The 17,471-nt window shown below is 42.4% G+C and overlaps 1 protein-coding gene across 1 annotated transcript in view; it reads right to left on the bottom strand.

The window, feature by feature from the left end:
* Window positions 1–16,662, bottom strand: part of CMSS1 (cms1 ribosomal small subunit homolog (yeast)) — a 19,167-nt gene extending 2,505 nt beyond the window's left edge. The window contains exons 1-8 of the mRNA XM_010157115.1: window positions 16,516–16,662; window positions 12,289–12,360; window positions 9,140–9,269; window positions 5,829–5,888; window positions 5,025–5,127; window positions 3,556–3,616; window positions 2,629–2,716; window positions 990–1,078 (exon numbers count right to left, since the gene is read on the bottom strand). Of these exons, the coding sequence (XP_010155417.1) occupies window positions 990–1,078; window positions 2,629–2,716; window positions 3,556–3,616; window positions 5,025–5,127; window positions 5,829–5,888; window positions 9,140–9,269; window positions 12,289–12,360; window positions 16,516–16,662 (750 nt within the window). The remainder of the gene's footprint in view (window positions 1–989; window positions 1,079–2,628; window positions 2,717–3,555; window positions 3,617–5,024; window positions 5,128–5,828; window positions 5,889–9,139; window positions 9,270–12,288; window positions 12,361–16,515) is intronic.
* Window positions 16,663–17,471: the final 809 nt, after the last annotated feature.

The raw sequence follows: 17,471 nt of genomic DNA, 5'->3' as shown, positions 1-17,471 counted from the left end.
GCGATACTACCTACACTGAGCTGAAAGGGATAGTTCAGCTTTGCAATAGCCCCAGATCAAATATCAGCAACATAATCCTAATTTTTTTTCCAGGTGGATCACCTATAGTCTATACTGTATGTATGTTTACTTCAGGTAACTTAAAAAATCCATCCCACTGCAACAAGCACCTTTTGTACTGCAATGTCTGTGAGTTCGTGTTCTCTGCTCCTTAAATAAACCTACAGGCAAGTGCAAGCACGGTACAAAACAGCCTTATGCATTTACCAGAAGAGGGAGCCTCCTTGCCTCAAAAAGCTGGGGATTTTGCTACTCCATGTCTGCAATATATCTTTTTCGGGGCGCTTTATCTGAGCTTATTAGAGACGTATCTTTGTGCATGTGGGACTGTAAAGCACAGCACAGTCAAATACACAGACAAGTGCAGAGGAGCATATTGACTGACCATTTGTCTCACTTGTGAAACAGCCTAATATCTATGTGTAGAAAAAAAAAGTCCTTTTTCCCTGGAGGTTCTGCCTGTCGACCTGTTCTAAATGTGCAAAAAAAAAATGGGCGTACTGTGCAGGAAATCGGTATAACAGCAACTGATGGAGGAATCTGCCTCTTTCACTCTCTCAGCTACAGACAAATAAATGCTTCTCCAAAACTTTACTTAGCTTTTGAGGAAACTTTTGCACAAAGCCCTCTGACTGCGAGAACCTCCCGGGAGCAGACGGAACGACCATCTAGCACAAACGGGAGAAATTCACAGCACAGCCGCTGAAGTCACAGCCGTGACTTGCAACAGAAAAAGAAAAAATCTTCCTCGTGAGGTAATTTTGAGACCTTAAGAGTACAGACTGACCAGCCAAATGCTGACTTCTTTGTGTTTCTAGATCACTGAAGTCAGCTTTACAGAAAGAAAACCTTACTGACCAAGATCTGGGCACTAGAATCAAAGGTAATGAATACACAGAATAGAATATATACAGGTGCTTATACAATACCTCAGGGATATCCATCATTCTCCTTAGTTTCTGATCTCTCCAGTTCCAATCCAGAATCATGTATTTTGTGGAACTCAAGCACAGGCCATCTAAAAAGGCAACACAAATTTTACTACCCAGATAATATGACATGTGCTTATCAAAATGATTTTTGCCTTTTACATCCTTTGCTGTCTGTTTCCAAGGAAACTAATCTTTGAACATGAAGTACTACATTTGCTGGTTGGAAAACTAATGCACTGACACTGCAAACTCCCTTAACCACATAATCCCATGCCTTTTTGGAATATAAACATAAAAGGAGAACAACTACTGTTGCCAGGCTTGTCAAGAGCTAACATCCTGCCAGAAAAATAATTCCTCGAGCTTCCTCTTGATGAAACCGCAGGAGTTGAATTTCTGCAGGTGATGAGGACCCCAGCCTGCAAACTCCTTTTAATGGGAACTGACAGTGTTTAGCAATTTACAGGACTGGGTGTGTTGCGAATGTGAGTCAGGTCAGTGGTGCTGCTGAAGAATTCCTTTATCCTCCAAATGAATGGTGGTGAAAGAAGAAAAAGGTCCCTTCTGAACTGGCTTTCAGGTAGTTGTCCTGCTTTATCCTGGTTTTCTACACAATGCCCACAATTTTTTGGGTCAGTTCTGACTCTTCTCTGTTCTCTAGTGACCTGGCACTGCAACACCAAGGTGTCAAAAAAAAGACTAGACCTTAGGATAAGATGACACACCTCGTGTCCCTGCCATAAGCTGCCTCCCTCGACGTGGCAACGTGCTGAGAGGTAACGATTTAATGTTGGTGGAGGGTACAGGAAGCAACAAAATTATGCTACTCCTGTACCCTTCTGGGAGGAGTGGTAGAGTCCCAGTCCACAGCCAGTCCCTGGCAAAGAAACCCCAGTCAGAGCAAGGAAGTGTTCAGAAAAAGGAACAGAAGGAAACACCTTATTGTCTTGTCATTTCGTTGTTTGTTTTGTGTACATAATAATTATTAAGTAAAACTATTCAAAATTTGGGAAAAGGAGATTTATATGGAATAATTAATTTCACTACAGGCAAATCAGAAACACAATCAAATCAGCAAGCAGATCTTTCGTCCACCCCTCACAAAACTTTACAGAGCTCACAGTGACATATGACACAATGACTTCTGCCGTTATGTCCTTCTGATTTGCTTGCAGTGTTTAGTTTCCTGGAGCTTTAAATCTCACACCATGCTTTTGCAATCACTTTCAAGTCAGCATAAATCAGTATTCCTGCCAAAGGAGGAAGTCCCCCATCTCTGCCTGCTCATTACCTGATTTTGTGCGCACGCTGCTTTGGTTTAATTGGGCTCAGTTCACTAAACTGCCAAACTCGTGGGCTAGCACAAGAAGCAGGAAGAGGGAGTAAGTGAGCACTGACGGAGGGCGTATTATTCTGCCTTTCTCTGGTAATACTGATGTATGCCAGCTTAAAGGGATCGTAAAATCAGCTGCTAGAATCTTGACCTCATTTGGCTGACAGAAGTGGAGAAACACACCTGTACAGTTCAGTACTCAAATCCGCATATTCATGTCAGCCTTCAAAAAGAATCGAAGCTTTGCTTCTCATGAGACCAAGTATAAGATGCCTATGGAGAAAACACTCCTTGTTCTCCTACCTTGCTCCACTAGTGCTTTTACTCTCCCAGGAGTTCCAACCCCAATGTGAAACACGCCTTTCTCCAACATATTCATCTGCTCTTTTATCTAATTTGAAGAGAAAGAAAAACCACAGTAAAACCATGACCGTTTTAGCATTTCTTCTCAAAGCACTGGAAATAAATTTAAGATCTCGTAGTCTCTCTTTCTAGAGTACCATCAAGTAACAAATGCTATTCGTGTTTCAAACTGTCAAACTGGTATCTAGGAGAAAGTTAAGAAATGTAACAGCCAGACGGGCATCACACTTCTCCAGAAGATCAGTCATTTTCAGCTTTGAAAATCTGCTATTGCACCAACTATTTTTGGAGGTGAGAATAGAATGCTTCCTTCAGCATTTAAACAAATTCTCTGGAAATATCTGGAAAATGGACAAAGTTGATTTAGCTCTAAACCCCTTCCAAGATGAAGACACTGGAAAAGGGTAAAATACAGCAAGTGTCATTTGTGTGTTTGACAGTATTTATATCAAAGACTATATGTCCACTCATGCCTTCCAACACCCTCATAATTTGTGCTTTCCAACAGGTATGGATACTGGGTATCCAGGCACCCAAGTGGCAGAAAGCAAATGTGGGTGCTGGTACAGTTTGCTTCTACTAACCTATGTGCGTGAGCCTTCTATTTAAACAGGCAAAAGCATGAGCACCCCACAGGAATCCGGAATGTACTTAAAACACAGCACATGCATCAGCATCTACATTCTGCATAGGAGCGCACCAGAGCAATTGGAGGTGGTTCTCCGAACTGCAACAACGGGTTACCAAAGGAAGGAACGTTATCTCAACACTATGTGAAAGGCACTATTGATAAATGCTGTAAAAATAAAATGGTACAACACTGGTTAGTTGAGTTGTCCTATCAAAATTCCCTCACGGCTCTCTTACCTTTATGTGCCTTGCAAACAACTTGAGAACCTTGCAGTCTCCTTTAAACGCTGTCATTGACCTAGCAATAAAAAACAACTGAAAAAGGACATGCAAGCACTGGGGCTGGGATTAAGACCACACAAGAGGAAAGCAAAACTAACTGGCATTTCTCAATACGCCTGAGACACACAGTCCCCCAGTGACCCCTGACTGTACTTCGAACACTATGTACATTCCTGTTTGCTGCTTGGTCAACAACTGGGCAAACACAATAGCAGGTATCAGTAGGGGGCGATATTGTTTAGACAGCTTTTCTGATAACATTTAATACTTGCGGCCTGTGCTTTCACAGCTAACTAGTTCAAAACTGACTAATCACCACATTCTAATTACAAAAAGGTCTCAGTTACTGAGATAGAGGCATGAATGAACTTGCATGTGCATGCACAAAAGGAAAGATCTGTTTACGGACCAATGTACATTTTAGAGAGTCTTCCTGCAGCAGGGCTGCTGGGAAAAGCTGGGCTGCCACAGCCTGTACTGCAGAGATTTCCAGTTAACTAAAACTCAGTTGTCAGAAAACCTGACTGGTTTTCCTGACACTCCATTTTGGCACACAGTAATAACTCTATGTTCGGCATTAATCAAGCAGCAGACAACACAGTGTTTACTGAACATTATAGAAGACAGCTCTCTCTGCTTGTTTTTTTGCAGCATGCCAAATTTTCAATTTTCTCCCCTGCAAAGCTAAAGGTTTATATACAAGCACAGATATAAACCACCTAAGTCTGCAGGGGCTGAGCGCTACAGGCACGTCTGCAATATTTATGGTTCTGTGTGTGGAGTCAAACTTCTCAGCTCTCCATCTCATGTTATACTGACAATCACAGGAAACGGGGCAAGACACAAAAGGCAACCATGACATTTGTGAGGTACACATTAATTCATCAAGGCCATCAAGACTTCCGGAATGAGAAGGGGGAGGACACGGAAGGGAAAAAAAAAAAAAAAAGGAGGACAGCAAACATTGAAGACCTCCATCTCTGCGTGGCAGTTTTGCCAGCCTGACCCAGCTGAGCACACGGGCAGACACCTGGAGGCGTTGGCACTTGAGGCCCTGGAACACCGTGTCCTCATTGCCTTTGGTGCTAAGTTACCATGTCTAATGATGGATCATGATGCTTTACGGGTTTACTCTGTTCCCAAGTATACCATGTGGTATGATTCCCCAAAATCGGTTACACTTTATTTTTGGTTTTAAACAAAACCAGCACTTCCATGCAAGTAAAGCACTAAGTGTTACCTCAGTCTAAAACCAACCACCACACTCCCACGGTTAAAGCAGCAAGGGATATTTCATCCGTTTGAGCCAGTGAATTTGTTGGCTAGCGGAGGACAGTGTCCCAGTTTTGCCTTTATGTCTGTGGTTCCAAGACAAAACCCTTGACTGACTGCCAACCTCAACATAACATTTGCTATCGACATACTTGATGAGTTCCAGGGAACGGAGGGCAGAACTGCAGATAACCAGCATCACCACTGACTTCTTCTCCTTGTGGTTTTTACGGAGTTTTGCCCACTTAGGACAGACTGCAATGAAAAATCTCGTGTACACACACAGAGAAAGTACCACATGCCACAATTTTAAATTTACAAGCGTACGTGACGAATGGCAGCCAGCATCAAGAACACACGTGCTGACTCCTATGAGGTCTTGAACTCTGGCAACGCTTTTACATTTAGTCATGGTTGAGAAATTGGAAAATAAAATGCCCAGATTAAATAAAATACAGAAATATAGTATAACTGAACAAATTAGATAAGCATTAAACATCAACATTTTGCAAAGTGACAAGCCCATTGCCTTCCATTTGTCACATACAGTAATTTGTATCAGAGAAAACCAATTGAGAAGATACTACCAGACCACAAGTTCTATTTAAATATATATAAGACAATAAAAATTATCTTGGTTCATGTCAGCAGACAGCTGCAGGATTTTTACTGAAAGATAATACATATACCCACTTGTGAGGCCATAATAAATTATTGAAAATAATCCCTACCAATTAAAAGAAACCCTAAAAACTTTTGATACAAAAAAAGCAAGAGAGTAAAAAAGAGCCAGAAAAACCAGGCCTGTCATGAAAAAAAGAAAAAAAAAAACCAAAACACTTTAGTTATCAATATTTTATAACTATAATATTTGAAGGTGCAGATTAAACCAGCAATAATATTGCATTAACAAGGTTTTTCATACAACTTCCATCTCATCCAACATTTTAACTCACTTTCCTTCAGGTATGAAGAAAAACTGTGGGTGAGATCATTGGCTGGCAAAAAACAGGAATCTGAAAACATAGAAGGAAAAAACAGTTTTGCTGATGCATTTTTAACGGCAAAAGGAGCACACGTTTGCAGCATAACCACTAGTTATACTGATGAAACCACAACTTTGTTAAAATCCGTCATGGATAAATTACCATTTGTGAAACACAGATTAATGAAGACCTCATACAAGCAGCTTTATATTGGATACATGAATGAATGCAACATCTCTTAACTTAATTGCAATTCCTTTCTTTTTCTCCCACCACGAAAAACCCTGAATACAGGGCTGCATGGGTGTCATCACATACTTAAAGTTTTCACGTCTTTGACACAAGCAATGAAAGGTCCTAGCCAAAAGCCGTCCAGTCAACCTGCCAGACTGTTCCCCCGATCTACCTATGATGGAATACATCTGTAGCTCACTCTATTATCACAGAATCACAGAATGGTTTGGGTTGGAAGGGACCTTAAAGACCATCCAGTTCCAACCCCCCTGCCATGGGCAGGGACACCTTCCACTAGACCAGGTTGCTCAAAGCCTCTTCCAGCCTGGGAAGAGCCTCTTCCAGCCTCTTCCAGGGATGGGGCATCCACAGCTTCTCTGGGCAACCTGTCCCAGTGCCTCACCACCCTCTCCGGGAAGAACTTCTTCCTGATATCCAATCTAAACCTCCCCACTTTCAATTTAAACCCGTTACCCCTTGTCCTGTCACTACAGACCCTTGTAAAAAGTCCCCCCCAGCTTCCTTGTAGCCCCTTCAGGTACTGGAAGGTGCTATAAGGGCTCCCTGGAGCCTTCTCTCCTCCAGGCTGAACAAGCCCAACTCTCTCAGCCTGTCCCCAGAGCAGAGGGGCTCCAGCCCTCTGAGGCTGGAGCATTAACACTGTGTAAATACAAGAACCTGCCTACCAAAACTAAGTTCGTTCCTCTTTCTGGCCTTTCATACTGTGATAATCTACCTAATGGTAACACCCACCCTGCATTTCAGTGCCTTCCTCTCCCTTCATTTCCCACTGACTGCCTGTTTTTTACCTGGTCACTATGTCAACTGTTAAGTCCTTAAAAGCACTCTGAGGCAGACATGCCATTTAACTTTAAGCTTCGTACAGAGGCAGTGATGAAAGACAAGGTCCTAACAGGTTCTTTGAAAGGCCTTTCCTTTCTCCAGTGTCCATATAGAAGGCCTAAGTTATTAAAATGGTGATTAAAATTAGATGGTCTGAAAAAATACCATCGTTGTTAAGGGTCCTTTGCTGATGGAAAAATATGCTCCTGCAGAGCATTAACAGCTCTCTCTCCAGGGCCCACACATCTGCCGTCATTTTGTACGAAGCACAGCACCTCTGGGTGCCCATCTATGGAATGAGACGTCCTTACAGACGTTATTCCTCTTCACATGGATGGCACGCTGTGCTCATGCTGACGGCATCGATCCATGATTTCCATTGGAACAGACAGTGTGACAAACTTGGTTTGCAGCTGATGCCTGGCTGAAGTCCTGTCTGTGTAGTTTCTCCATCACTGTATCTTCCGTTTAATGGATGCTGTCTTACTAAAAACTTTTATTTTGCACTGATCCCTTTTATTAAATCCAGAGATTGACATTTACTGGGAGTCGAGCTCCGAAGGGAATGAATGTGTACAACTGAACCATCAGCAGCTGGCTTCCTTCCAAGATCATATATAAAAGCTGCACTTGATGCTAGCGGGGAAGGGCACCCCTAAGCATTTGGTGGTAACAGGAGAGCTCTTCACACCCTCCGTGCTCCTTTCCTCACCGTAGCAAAGTATCTTGGCTGCTGCTTTGCCTTCTGAATACAGTCTCATTAACGACTGAACAATTCAAAAGACGGTTTCTAAAGGGCACGAGCTTCTGCCACTGCCTTTCCACCAACACCCCAGCAACACTGGAGGATTAACAACGACTTCAAACGGAAGTTTCAGAAAGGGGGTGGAAAACCACATAGCTCCAGACTGCAGCAAGAGACCGTGCTGACTACTAACCTGACCTTCTGCGCTGCATCAGTTAACAAGGACACACAACTCCCAAGTGCTTGCTTGCTATTTGCTCAGTGCTTTGACGTGAACGACTTGACAGCCGTAGAAGTTCGTAAACTCCTTGGCACCCTAAGCCTCCAACCCCCAGCACAAAAGAAAGAAAAAAATATCTCCATCCAACCCAAGAGCCAATCCATATGGAAATGGGTCACTTCACTAGCCCAAAGGGCTGTTTTAATAAGAAAAAAACTAAAGCAATTTATTAGTTGCTAAAACCCCTAAAGGTATAAAAATATATAACATCTCAAAGCAATCTCTATGGGAATTCTCCAGGTTTCCTTGATTCAACAAGAAAGCTGAACCTGCCCCATAGAAATAAAGAAGGGTCAACCTAGAATCATGGATGTTGAGGAGGAGCATATTTATCTGGGAAGACAGGCTTAAATGTTAAAAGCAAGAAACCACTGCTGGCCTAGCCAGCTCCTGTACTGGGCACAGGTCACTGAGAGTTCAAGAAATATCAAAGGCGTATGCAGGTTAGTCACCAGGCCATTTGCTCTTCGTAAGCACCACAAATAATGGATGGTGCCCATAAAATGCCAGTGGCTCTTATCTGCAGAGTAACAGGCAGAGAAATTCAGTGTTGCCTTCATCTCTAACGCATCCTCCAACTGATAGAAGCTACCCCTGCTCTGTCCTGCTTTACCTTTTCTATCACTGGAGACAGAATACGGGAAACCAAGAGGATCGTTCTTATGGTTAAAACTTGGTCGCTTCACACCTGGACCAAACTACCATCTCATTTCACGCCACTCCTGAAAAATCATTATGTTTAACATCTCATAACCACTTCAGAAACATGCCTCATTATTTCTTTGTCTACTCCTGTCAGCCCTCCTCTTATGCATCTGGGTTGACTCAGATAAACCTAGAAACAACATACATTTTCACTTTCTCTGTCAGCACCTTGGAAGCTAGTATTAGGAGTCACATAATTTCTATTAGAAAAGTGAGCTCCTGAAATTAATACTTTTCAATAAAGGACACATTTAAACAATGTGTCTTTTTATTTCCGTAACTCCAAGAAACCTCACATTTATTCCAAAGAAACTAACATCTCTACTTAGGCAGCAAATTAATATACAGTATAAGAAAATATTTCCATGAAGAAGTACAAGACCAAACCTGTCCCCAAAATCCCTCTTCTTCTACAAAAAAAGAACTCAACAGTATAATGAAAAAAAAAATTCTATTAAATATAGGATAACTTACCTGACAGCTTTAATTCCTCTATTTCAATCACTGAACGGTTTTCACCAAAATGTTGACTAAGCAAATTTTGTAGATCTGCAGGGACACCAGGTTTTGGAGCAGATTTTTCCAGAATATCAGAAATTTTCTTCTAAAAAAACAAGTATAATGGGTAAGTATGGCATTTCTACAATTTCTGCGCTTTGGCTAGCTAACAACAGTGCAAATAAATGTTCCTCCATAACTTTATATAGTTATACTGGCTTAATGACAGCTTAATCAGAAAAACACCTTACAGTGGGACACAACTGCCCTAGTCTTTAGTGGGAACGTGGACTTCAGCCACAAGTTCAGATACTTTGATGGGATGGTTTGTGAGTCCAAAGACAAAAAAACCCTTTTGCACTCATCTGAAATACTGCTGTTAACAAAAACCTAACTGAAAGCTGGTTTTGTGAGTTTTGCTGTAGTCACACTTAAGAATCAGTTTGAAAATTCAGGGTTTTTTTCATAATTTATTTGAACTTACTATTTCTAAAGCACAGCAATAGGAATCAAGTGATTATATGTGTCTTGGTCATATTTTGATTAAAACAGGGTAACGATGAATCTCTTTGGGAAGGAAAGATGGCTAGCTAATATTCACAGAACATCACAAAAGTGTGAGAAAATCAGTTAAAAGCTCACAAAACCAGAAGTCAAGCAGAACGAGTTCAGCAGCTGCTCTGTTCTTCCAAAATGTCTAAGTTTTTAAACCAAACTAGTAATTTTTAGAGCCTGGACATGAGTTCCTAATGGCTCTGGTTTCTACCCTCAGAACATTAGCAACTAACAGGTCTGAATTTTCACTGAAGTGAAAGTGCTGCTCCATAATTTAATGTATCATCAGGGTAGACTAGCCCAGCCTTCCCATTTACTGAATGATCTGGAGCATTCAAGAAAACAGCAGGTTTTCAAGGCCAGAGGCGGCCTGGACAGAATGGCAAGAACATGAAGCCTCCCTGGTTCTCACTGAAGAATGCTTCATCTGTGAAAAGCCAGCTCGAGGTTTCTTGGCCGTGTAAGCTAAGCTGAACTGCCTGTCCTGGGCATGCATGGCAGCGTAAGCCTAGAGGTGAACAGGGGCAGGACAGCGTGGTTAGCACTGAGCAGTAGGGTATGTATCTGCTAGGCAAAGTGAGATTTCACAGCGAGACAAGAGGGGCCTGGAAGCCTTTTTGGCAGCTTTGGGTACTTTGAGGGGCAAGTTTAGCAGGCTAAGGTCTGGGGCAGCAAAGATCAACAGAAATTTTGAAGAGAGCTACAACAGGAGTTTTAATGTAGGGAACAGATCTTTTTCCATCCCTCTTATCCCCACTCCACCCCAGCACCCACCCCCTCCTCTTCCACTCCCCACCGCTCTGTCCCTCCCTCTTGGCCAGCACACCACAAACACTCCCATAGCAGCAGCATAAGGGGTGGAAGGCTGCACAGGGAAGAGCCATTGTGGGGCTGCTGAAGCTACTCTACCCTATAGCAACAGCAAAGTAGGCAGCTGCCTCTTCCTGCTGTCCACCACTTTGGCCACTGCCTGTTCTACCTCTGCTAAAAGCCATCTGCATGTTCGCAAGACCCCAGCTGAAGCTTTGGCAGTGGGATACGCAGAGATGAAGTGCTTATGATCGCCTCTCAGTCCACCTCCGGCCTGGTGCAAAGCCCTCCGCAGTGCCAGGAAGACTTCCCAATGGACGCCTGGCTGTTTGGCAGGTTTTAGCAGTGCCTGAATGTGTAGCATTCCTTCCCAAGAGTCACCCTCACTTGGCACCGTTGTATTTTTCTGCTCTGTAACAACTGTCTTCCCAAAGAACAACCAGAGGCCATCCACATCCCACGCAGCCTTTGCACGAGGCTCAAAACCAGACCTCTTCATTGTTGTTCCTATCAACTACAAGTGCTCTTCTCCAGCAACCCGTCTCTTAGGTGACCCACATTTGGGAACCTCAGACGAAGCAGACAGCAAGACAGAACCATCAGGCCCATTTTACTTGGTAACTCAGCATAAGGTGCCGTTCCGCAGTACCGTTACGTCATTCCTTGGGCCACCTGGTTCCTCCAGGAAAATTATGGCACCCTGGAGGGGAGGAGTTTGATACCAATGGGAAATTCTGTAAGCACAAGAGCAAGGACACCTGAGCAAACGCTTTTGACAGCTGCGGGGAAACGGTCCTCGTGCAGGAAGTTTTATTATTTTTCTTCCAACTAATTCCAGACACTTACAAACAAAGGGCTTTTCCACTCCCCCTTTTTCCTTATTTTTGGAGGGAACACTTTGTCTGGAATCCGTAGATCAACCTGATGAATATTTCCTGATGGAGTTTTTGACAGGCTGTGTATGTCAACATAGTGGCCTAGCCTCACTGAAACCAAAGGCCTATTGCCTGCCTGAGAACCGAGGTCTTTTTGTTTGGTCTGGTTCACCAACCTCTGTCGTGGGATACTTCTGCTCTGGCAGCACTGGAACAAGCACCCCGGTCACTCCTGCCAGAGCTGCATTTAAAGCTAAATCCCACTCTTCCCTCTTGCCATTCCCTGGATGATTAAGAGGCATGACATAATATTAAAAAGGTGACCTCTCAGCCTTGTGAATGAGCCAACTATTTACAGTCTGTCCTGAAAGACAATTAACTTGCCTGGTGCCATATAATTTCCATCTAGACTGCAGAGTGTGTTTGTTGTTGAGGGTGAGCATGGAACATGGCCAGAGGGACAATACAGAGTATTTATTTATATACTTACGCTGTGAGGAGGAGAGCGAACAAGGAGAGCTCTTGGCTCAAAAGATGTAACAGCAGCTGGAGCCCTACCACACCGCTGAAATGGGGCAGATTCTGCAGCAACTGAAATTACACCTCATTCTGATTTTCAGAGCAGTTACATTTTCCCAGTGAGCAACGCTTGCAAGCGGGGTGTAGACATATACAACCCTTGAGTTGAAGTATAGACACGAAGCCACTGTTCAGGTTGGGAACGGGTATTTTGAGTGAAGTAAAAACATAGAAACTTCTGTAAAAAGGGCTGCAACATTATGATCACATTACTTCTACAAGATTCAGAATAGGGATGACCCTGTGATGATGAGTAGTACATATGCCCACTGCCTGGTCCCCAAACACACTGTAGGGCATTCATACCTTCTTTCTCCTCTTTGCCTTTACAGTGCTCTCCTGTTTTTCTCCAGGCCGACTTAGAAAACACTCTGTAGGCTGCAAAGCACACATTAAAAAAAAAAAGAAAAGTAAGAAAAAAATGATTCAGCATCAGACATCTGATCACCTGTGGGAAAAAAAAAAGTCACTGAAGGAGGTTAAGAGGGGATACAGAAATTATAATGCTGGGTTATGGGAAAAAAAACCCCACTCCAAACCAAGCTTCCTCATGTGTCGAAGGGATGAAATTCTTAGTTACATATATCTGGAGTAATTTTGGAATTGAGATCATAGAATCACAGAATGGTTTGGGTTGGAAGGGACCTTAAAGACCATCCAGTTCCAACCCCCCTGCCATGGGCAGGGACACCTTCCACTAGAGCAGGTTGCTCAAAGCCTCATCCAGCCTGGCCTTGAACACTTCCAGGGATGGGGCATCCACAACTATGATCTATGAGATCTATGCTGTTGTAACCAAAAGAGAAATAAAAGAAGATAAAGTTGAAACATACAGGCTGTAGCCATACTTCCATGAAATGGTGAAAAGCAGGCTTTAATAAATTCAAACAATATAAAAAAAAACATGAACAAAACCTTTCAAAAACTTCATATTTTTAATCTCTATTGCTTTGTGTGATTGTTTTTCTAAACTTTGCCAATGGTGATCTAAAATAACTGGGTCTAAGGTGAGCATCCAGACAGTAAAAGACATCATGGAACTGGGCGAGAATAATTGGAAACAATCGTGCTCTGGATTTCCTTTGACATTTGTAAGGCAAAATTTCGGAAAATATGTTTCGAATCTGTTCTGCCCCAGTCTTGCTTTGTCTCCTCATAGCAGACAGGGTCAAATACACACAAGAAAAATACACAGTGCATTTCAGAATAATCTTCATCCGACATGTGTTGCTATTATTAACCCTCTTCTGTATCTGAGTCAGCAGGCTGCATCAGTTCATCAGTAAGAGAGTCCCTGTTCACATAAGCCAGACTTAGGATTTGTCCTTAGCCATCTAAAATTGCCCAAAATGGAGGAAATGAGACACAGGCTTTCCTCATTTTGAGCCTAGCAATTCTCTTTTGCCTTCTTAGGACCTCCACTTCATGGAAATGCAAATTCATCTACATAGATGGGGGCTTTAGAGCTTAGTAAGCCATTTGATGAAGCGCAGTGGGAAAATAGGCTGAGCTGCAGGAAAAAGCTCCTTGATACTAGATGAATTTGGCTGGAAAATGTGCTCCTGTGAGAAAATGTGGAGAAGTCTCATCACATGGAACATTAAAAGCTCAGGAATGGCATATCCAGTGCTGGTCCCTGGGGAGAGCCTGGAAGAAAAGTGTTAGCAGGAAAGGGAATCTAGATGAAAGCCAGGGAAACTGGTCCTTCGTTCCCTCATGAGGACAGCTTCAACAGGGCCAAGAGAGCAAAAGGAAAGCTAGGAGAAGCTCAGGGTAGGTGAGCCTTTCTGCGCCCTCCCTGCACTGCCCGCCCCTTAACCGGAGGACACGTCACGACAACTGCTGCTACAGGACCCTGCCCAGCAGATGTGTGCCTTTCCAAGTACACCCTCATGTTCTCATCAGAAGCATTTTGTGGAGTTTAATTGTTCATATTATGCCTACATTTTGCTTTTCCTCCCCACTCCCCTAGCTAACTGGGCATTCCCAGACATCAAGAGTGAAACAGAGCTACCCTCTGCCTTCGGTTCCTGCTCTAACCGTATGCATTCCAGCTGTCCATAAATACTCGAAGACCACTTGCCAGGTGTTTTAATCATGAATTCCATGGTCAACATCACATTTTCTGCAGAGAACAAGCCTTTGGACTGATGTAGCCAAAGGACACTACCAAGCAATCAAAAGCCAGAGAAGGACCGACCTGAATCCCTTTCCTCCAGCAGAACATGATGGTTCCCTGTCCCAGAAAGTGTTACCATTCTGCCAGCCTATAAAAAATACCATTCGATCACTTTGTGCCTATTTCTCCCTTCATATCTGTTGTGAATTGTGTTATGTGAATCTGCAAAACACTCCCAACTGCTATCTGCATGAGAAAAGAATAAAACCATGCCACAGAGCTAAGAAATTTTCTCTAAGAAAAACGACATTTTCTCACTGATAGCCCTTCATTCAGATGCTTAAAAGTATCACCAAATGCCATGGCTTCTTTTTTGAAGGCAGAAGGCAAACCTTTGTTTCAGCAGCAACAGAAGTACACAGCAGGCTTGTAGTCAAAGCCTTGCTTCCTCAGAGAAGCATGTTAAGCCTCAAAATTATCCCCTTTACGACAGCATATATTTAGGCACCATATACTATTAGCCTAGCAATAAGAAGTCCACTTTATTCAGACATTAAAAATAATGCCATGAGAGAAACCACATGGTGGTGAATGGCTATAAACTTAAACTTTGATGATCTGCAGTCTAAAATATTTAGGCATCTGATCTAGACTGAACTTCCGACCCTTATCCAAATCTCAGTTGCCTACCTACTCGTGCAACAGCTCCTTGCGTGCCACCCTTAAGAAAAGGTCATCTGCATGTTTTTCTTAGGCAAGACAGAGAGCAGACAGCCTACTGGTTTTTGACATGGCTCCCTTGTGCTCTGTGTTTTTAAGCTATTTTTACATGGAAGTTCTTAACAGGCAGAAAAACAAAAATCTGTGCCGAGACCATTGATTTATGAACCAAAATGTCCTAAATTCCTTGTTTGTTAATCATAGGCAGAACATAAAATATTTCCTGTATTATATTTCTAACAAATTTTTTTTCTTTACATGTTGACAAGTTACTGGAAATTCAAATGTAGAGTGAAAACATTCTTGTGTGTGTGTGAAAGTTGACATTCTAGGTCAGCCATATACTCTGACTTTCGGAGCTTGAGACAAAGTAAACACACCAATGCACCATTCAGATTGGAGGCAAATTATTCATTTCATTGTAAGCCTGAGGACAGCCTGCAGACTAGAAGCATAAATGCTCATAATTCTATGTGGTTGTCTCCTGACTGGCTTTAAGGTGTCAATTCCACTGCAGAATAGCTTCCAGCCTGTGAATAAGCCAGGGATGAATAAAATGGGTTATGTTATATGCACCAGAACTACAATCCTACTAGCTTTCCTTAAATAAATGTGACTTTGCAAGTGCTTTGCTCTAAAAAACATGCAAAACCACATCCATGACTCTGAGCTGCCATAGAGCACTGCCTCCTTCGTGGCTAAACATCAAATTACCCGATTCCAAAATGCAGACAGGTGTTGTCCTACAGCTGAGCAGTCCCAGTCCACCTTGGCAGGACACCCTGTGTTGGTTATCCTTTCAATATTCTCACAGAGAGAGCAAAGCAAGTCCTCCAAACAAACTCTGTTAACTTAGTTCTAATTGCTTAAGTGAAGATGATGTGTTGTTCCCACTATTTCAGCATATCAAAAAAACGCCACTCATTCACTTTAGGCCCATTTCTCCCTTCATATACTTTGTGAATCGTTTTACATAAATCTGCAAAACACTGCCAACTGGTATCTGCACGAGTTGAGAATAAAACCATGTCACAGAGATGAAAAATTTTCTCTAAGAACAACATTTTCTTCCTGATAACCCTTCACCGAGATGTTTAAAAGTAGCACCAAATGCCATGGCTTCTTTCACCAGCTGACCTCTAGATCACTCTTTTTCCTGAAGTTGGGGTGATGCTGTCTGTCAGAGCTTGCTGCTTCTTCCTTGGCGTACTCCATATAATGCTGAACAGCACAGTTCCTACTGGTTTTAAAGGAAGTTAGCAGTGAAAGGCTATGAGGAACATCAATCCATGTAGACCTAAATTCTTCTTCACTTGGACCTTACACTGGGGACATGCTTGGGTGGAGATGCTGTACAACATTTAAATACAGCTTTCAAGACCTTGTGTGTGCAGGGAAAGGGAAAAGATTACACGGGAGGACACTCAGTACCATCCAGGCTTTTACACTAGACAGTCACTTTGTAGGAGACAGGCCTGGAAATCTCAATTCACACAAAACAAGAGTGAAGTTCCTATTGAAATGCACTGGAATGTGAGATCACTTCCAAATAAGGCAAACTAATAATACAATCTTATTACTTGAACAGATAAGACAAAGAGTGAGGAAAACTGTCCCTTTCCTGAATGAAAAGGGACTACGTTTCCCTATGCATTATCATCTTTGTGCTCTACACCATGGCTAAATCTACAAACCCGTTTTCTCTTCTTTGTCACAGCAGGTTTGGAATCTGAATCTTGACGTGTTGCTGTCCTGTTGTCACTCGCTTTCTCAACAGCTTCATTATCTAAAGGATCTAATGAGAAAACAGAAGAGGTTTTGTTACTGTTTTTCAAGTTCATCTTTGCATTCAAAAACAGGGATAAAATCTTCAACTGAAAGGGTGTCACAATAATACAGTCTCAAAACTGGCAATAAGTACAACTGTAATAGAATATCTTATCATTTTAGAACACTGATATTAGAAATTTATTCTAAGAAAAGTCCCAGGTTTCCCCTCCTCTTCACAATACGACATCTGGCAGGCAATACATTTCTTTATCTTCCTGTAATGCTACACAGTGGGTGCCAGCTGCAGCATCACAGGTAGAAAGATCTAACCTTTCCAAAACCTCTCTTGAATTAAGCTAAGCAATGAACAATAAAAGACAATGTTCTTGATAAACTACATCTCAAGTTGCATGATCTCTCTCTGCATTATTTCAGAACAAGTAAAACAGTCCTGGACCTATAGCACTGCATTCACCATATGTAACTGGCAGACTTATCTCATTATACCCCAAACCAAGCAATAGTGAAGACTAATGGCTCTATGGTTCATAGGATCAGTGTAAAAACACATCCTTCTTGCTAAGTTTTCTGACACTCCTTTCAGAATAAGTCTCTTCCTACTAAAACAAGTCTTGCACATGAAGGAAGAAAAAAAAAATAAAATCAAACACATAAAACCAACCCCAGGCTCCATCTAAAAGCCCCAAATGCCTTACTGACACAAACTACCTAAAAGAGGAAGAATTAGGAGATTGGCATGTCCTAATGTATAAAAATATACACAGACATTTTCTGCAAGTACACTTGAATTGTGTGTCTCCTAACTTCAGTAATAAACAGGCAAAGGCACCACCCCCAAAGTTTAAGCAGAATATCCGCA

This window comes from Eurypyga helias, unplaced genomic scaffold (assembly GCF_000690775.1).
Source record: "Eurypyga helias isolate BGI_N326 unplaced genomic scaffold, ASM69077v1 scaffold18638, whole genome shotgun sequence".
Classification (NCBI taxonomy): Eukaryota; Metazoa; Chordata; class Aves; order Eurypygiformes; family Eurypygidae; genus Eurypyga; species Eurypyga helias.
This window is presented reverse-complemented; position numbering and strand designations above follow the sequence as displayed.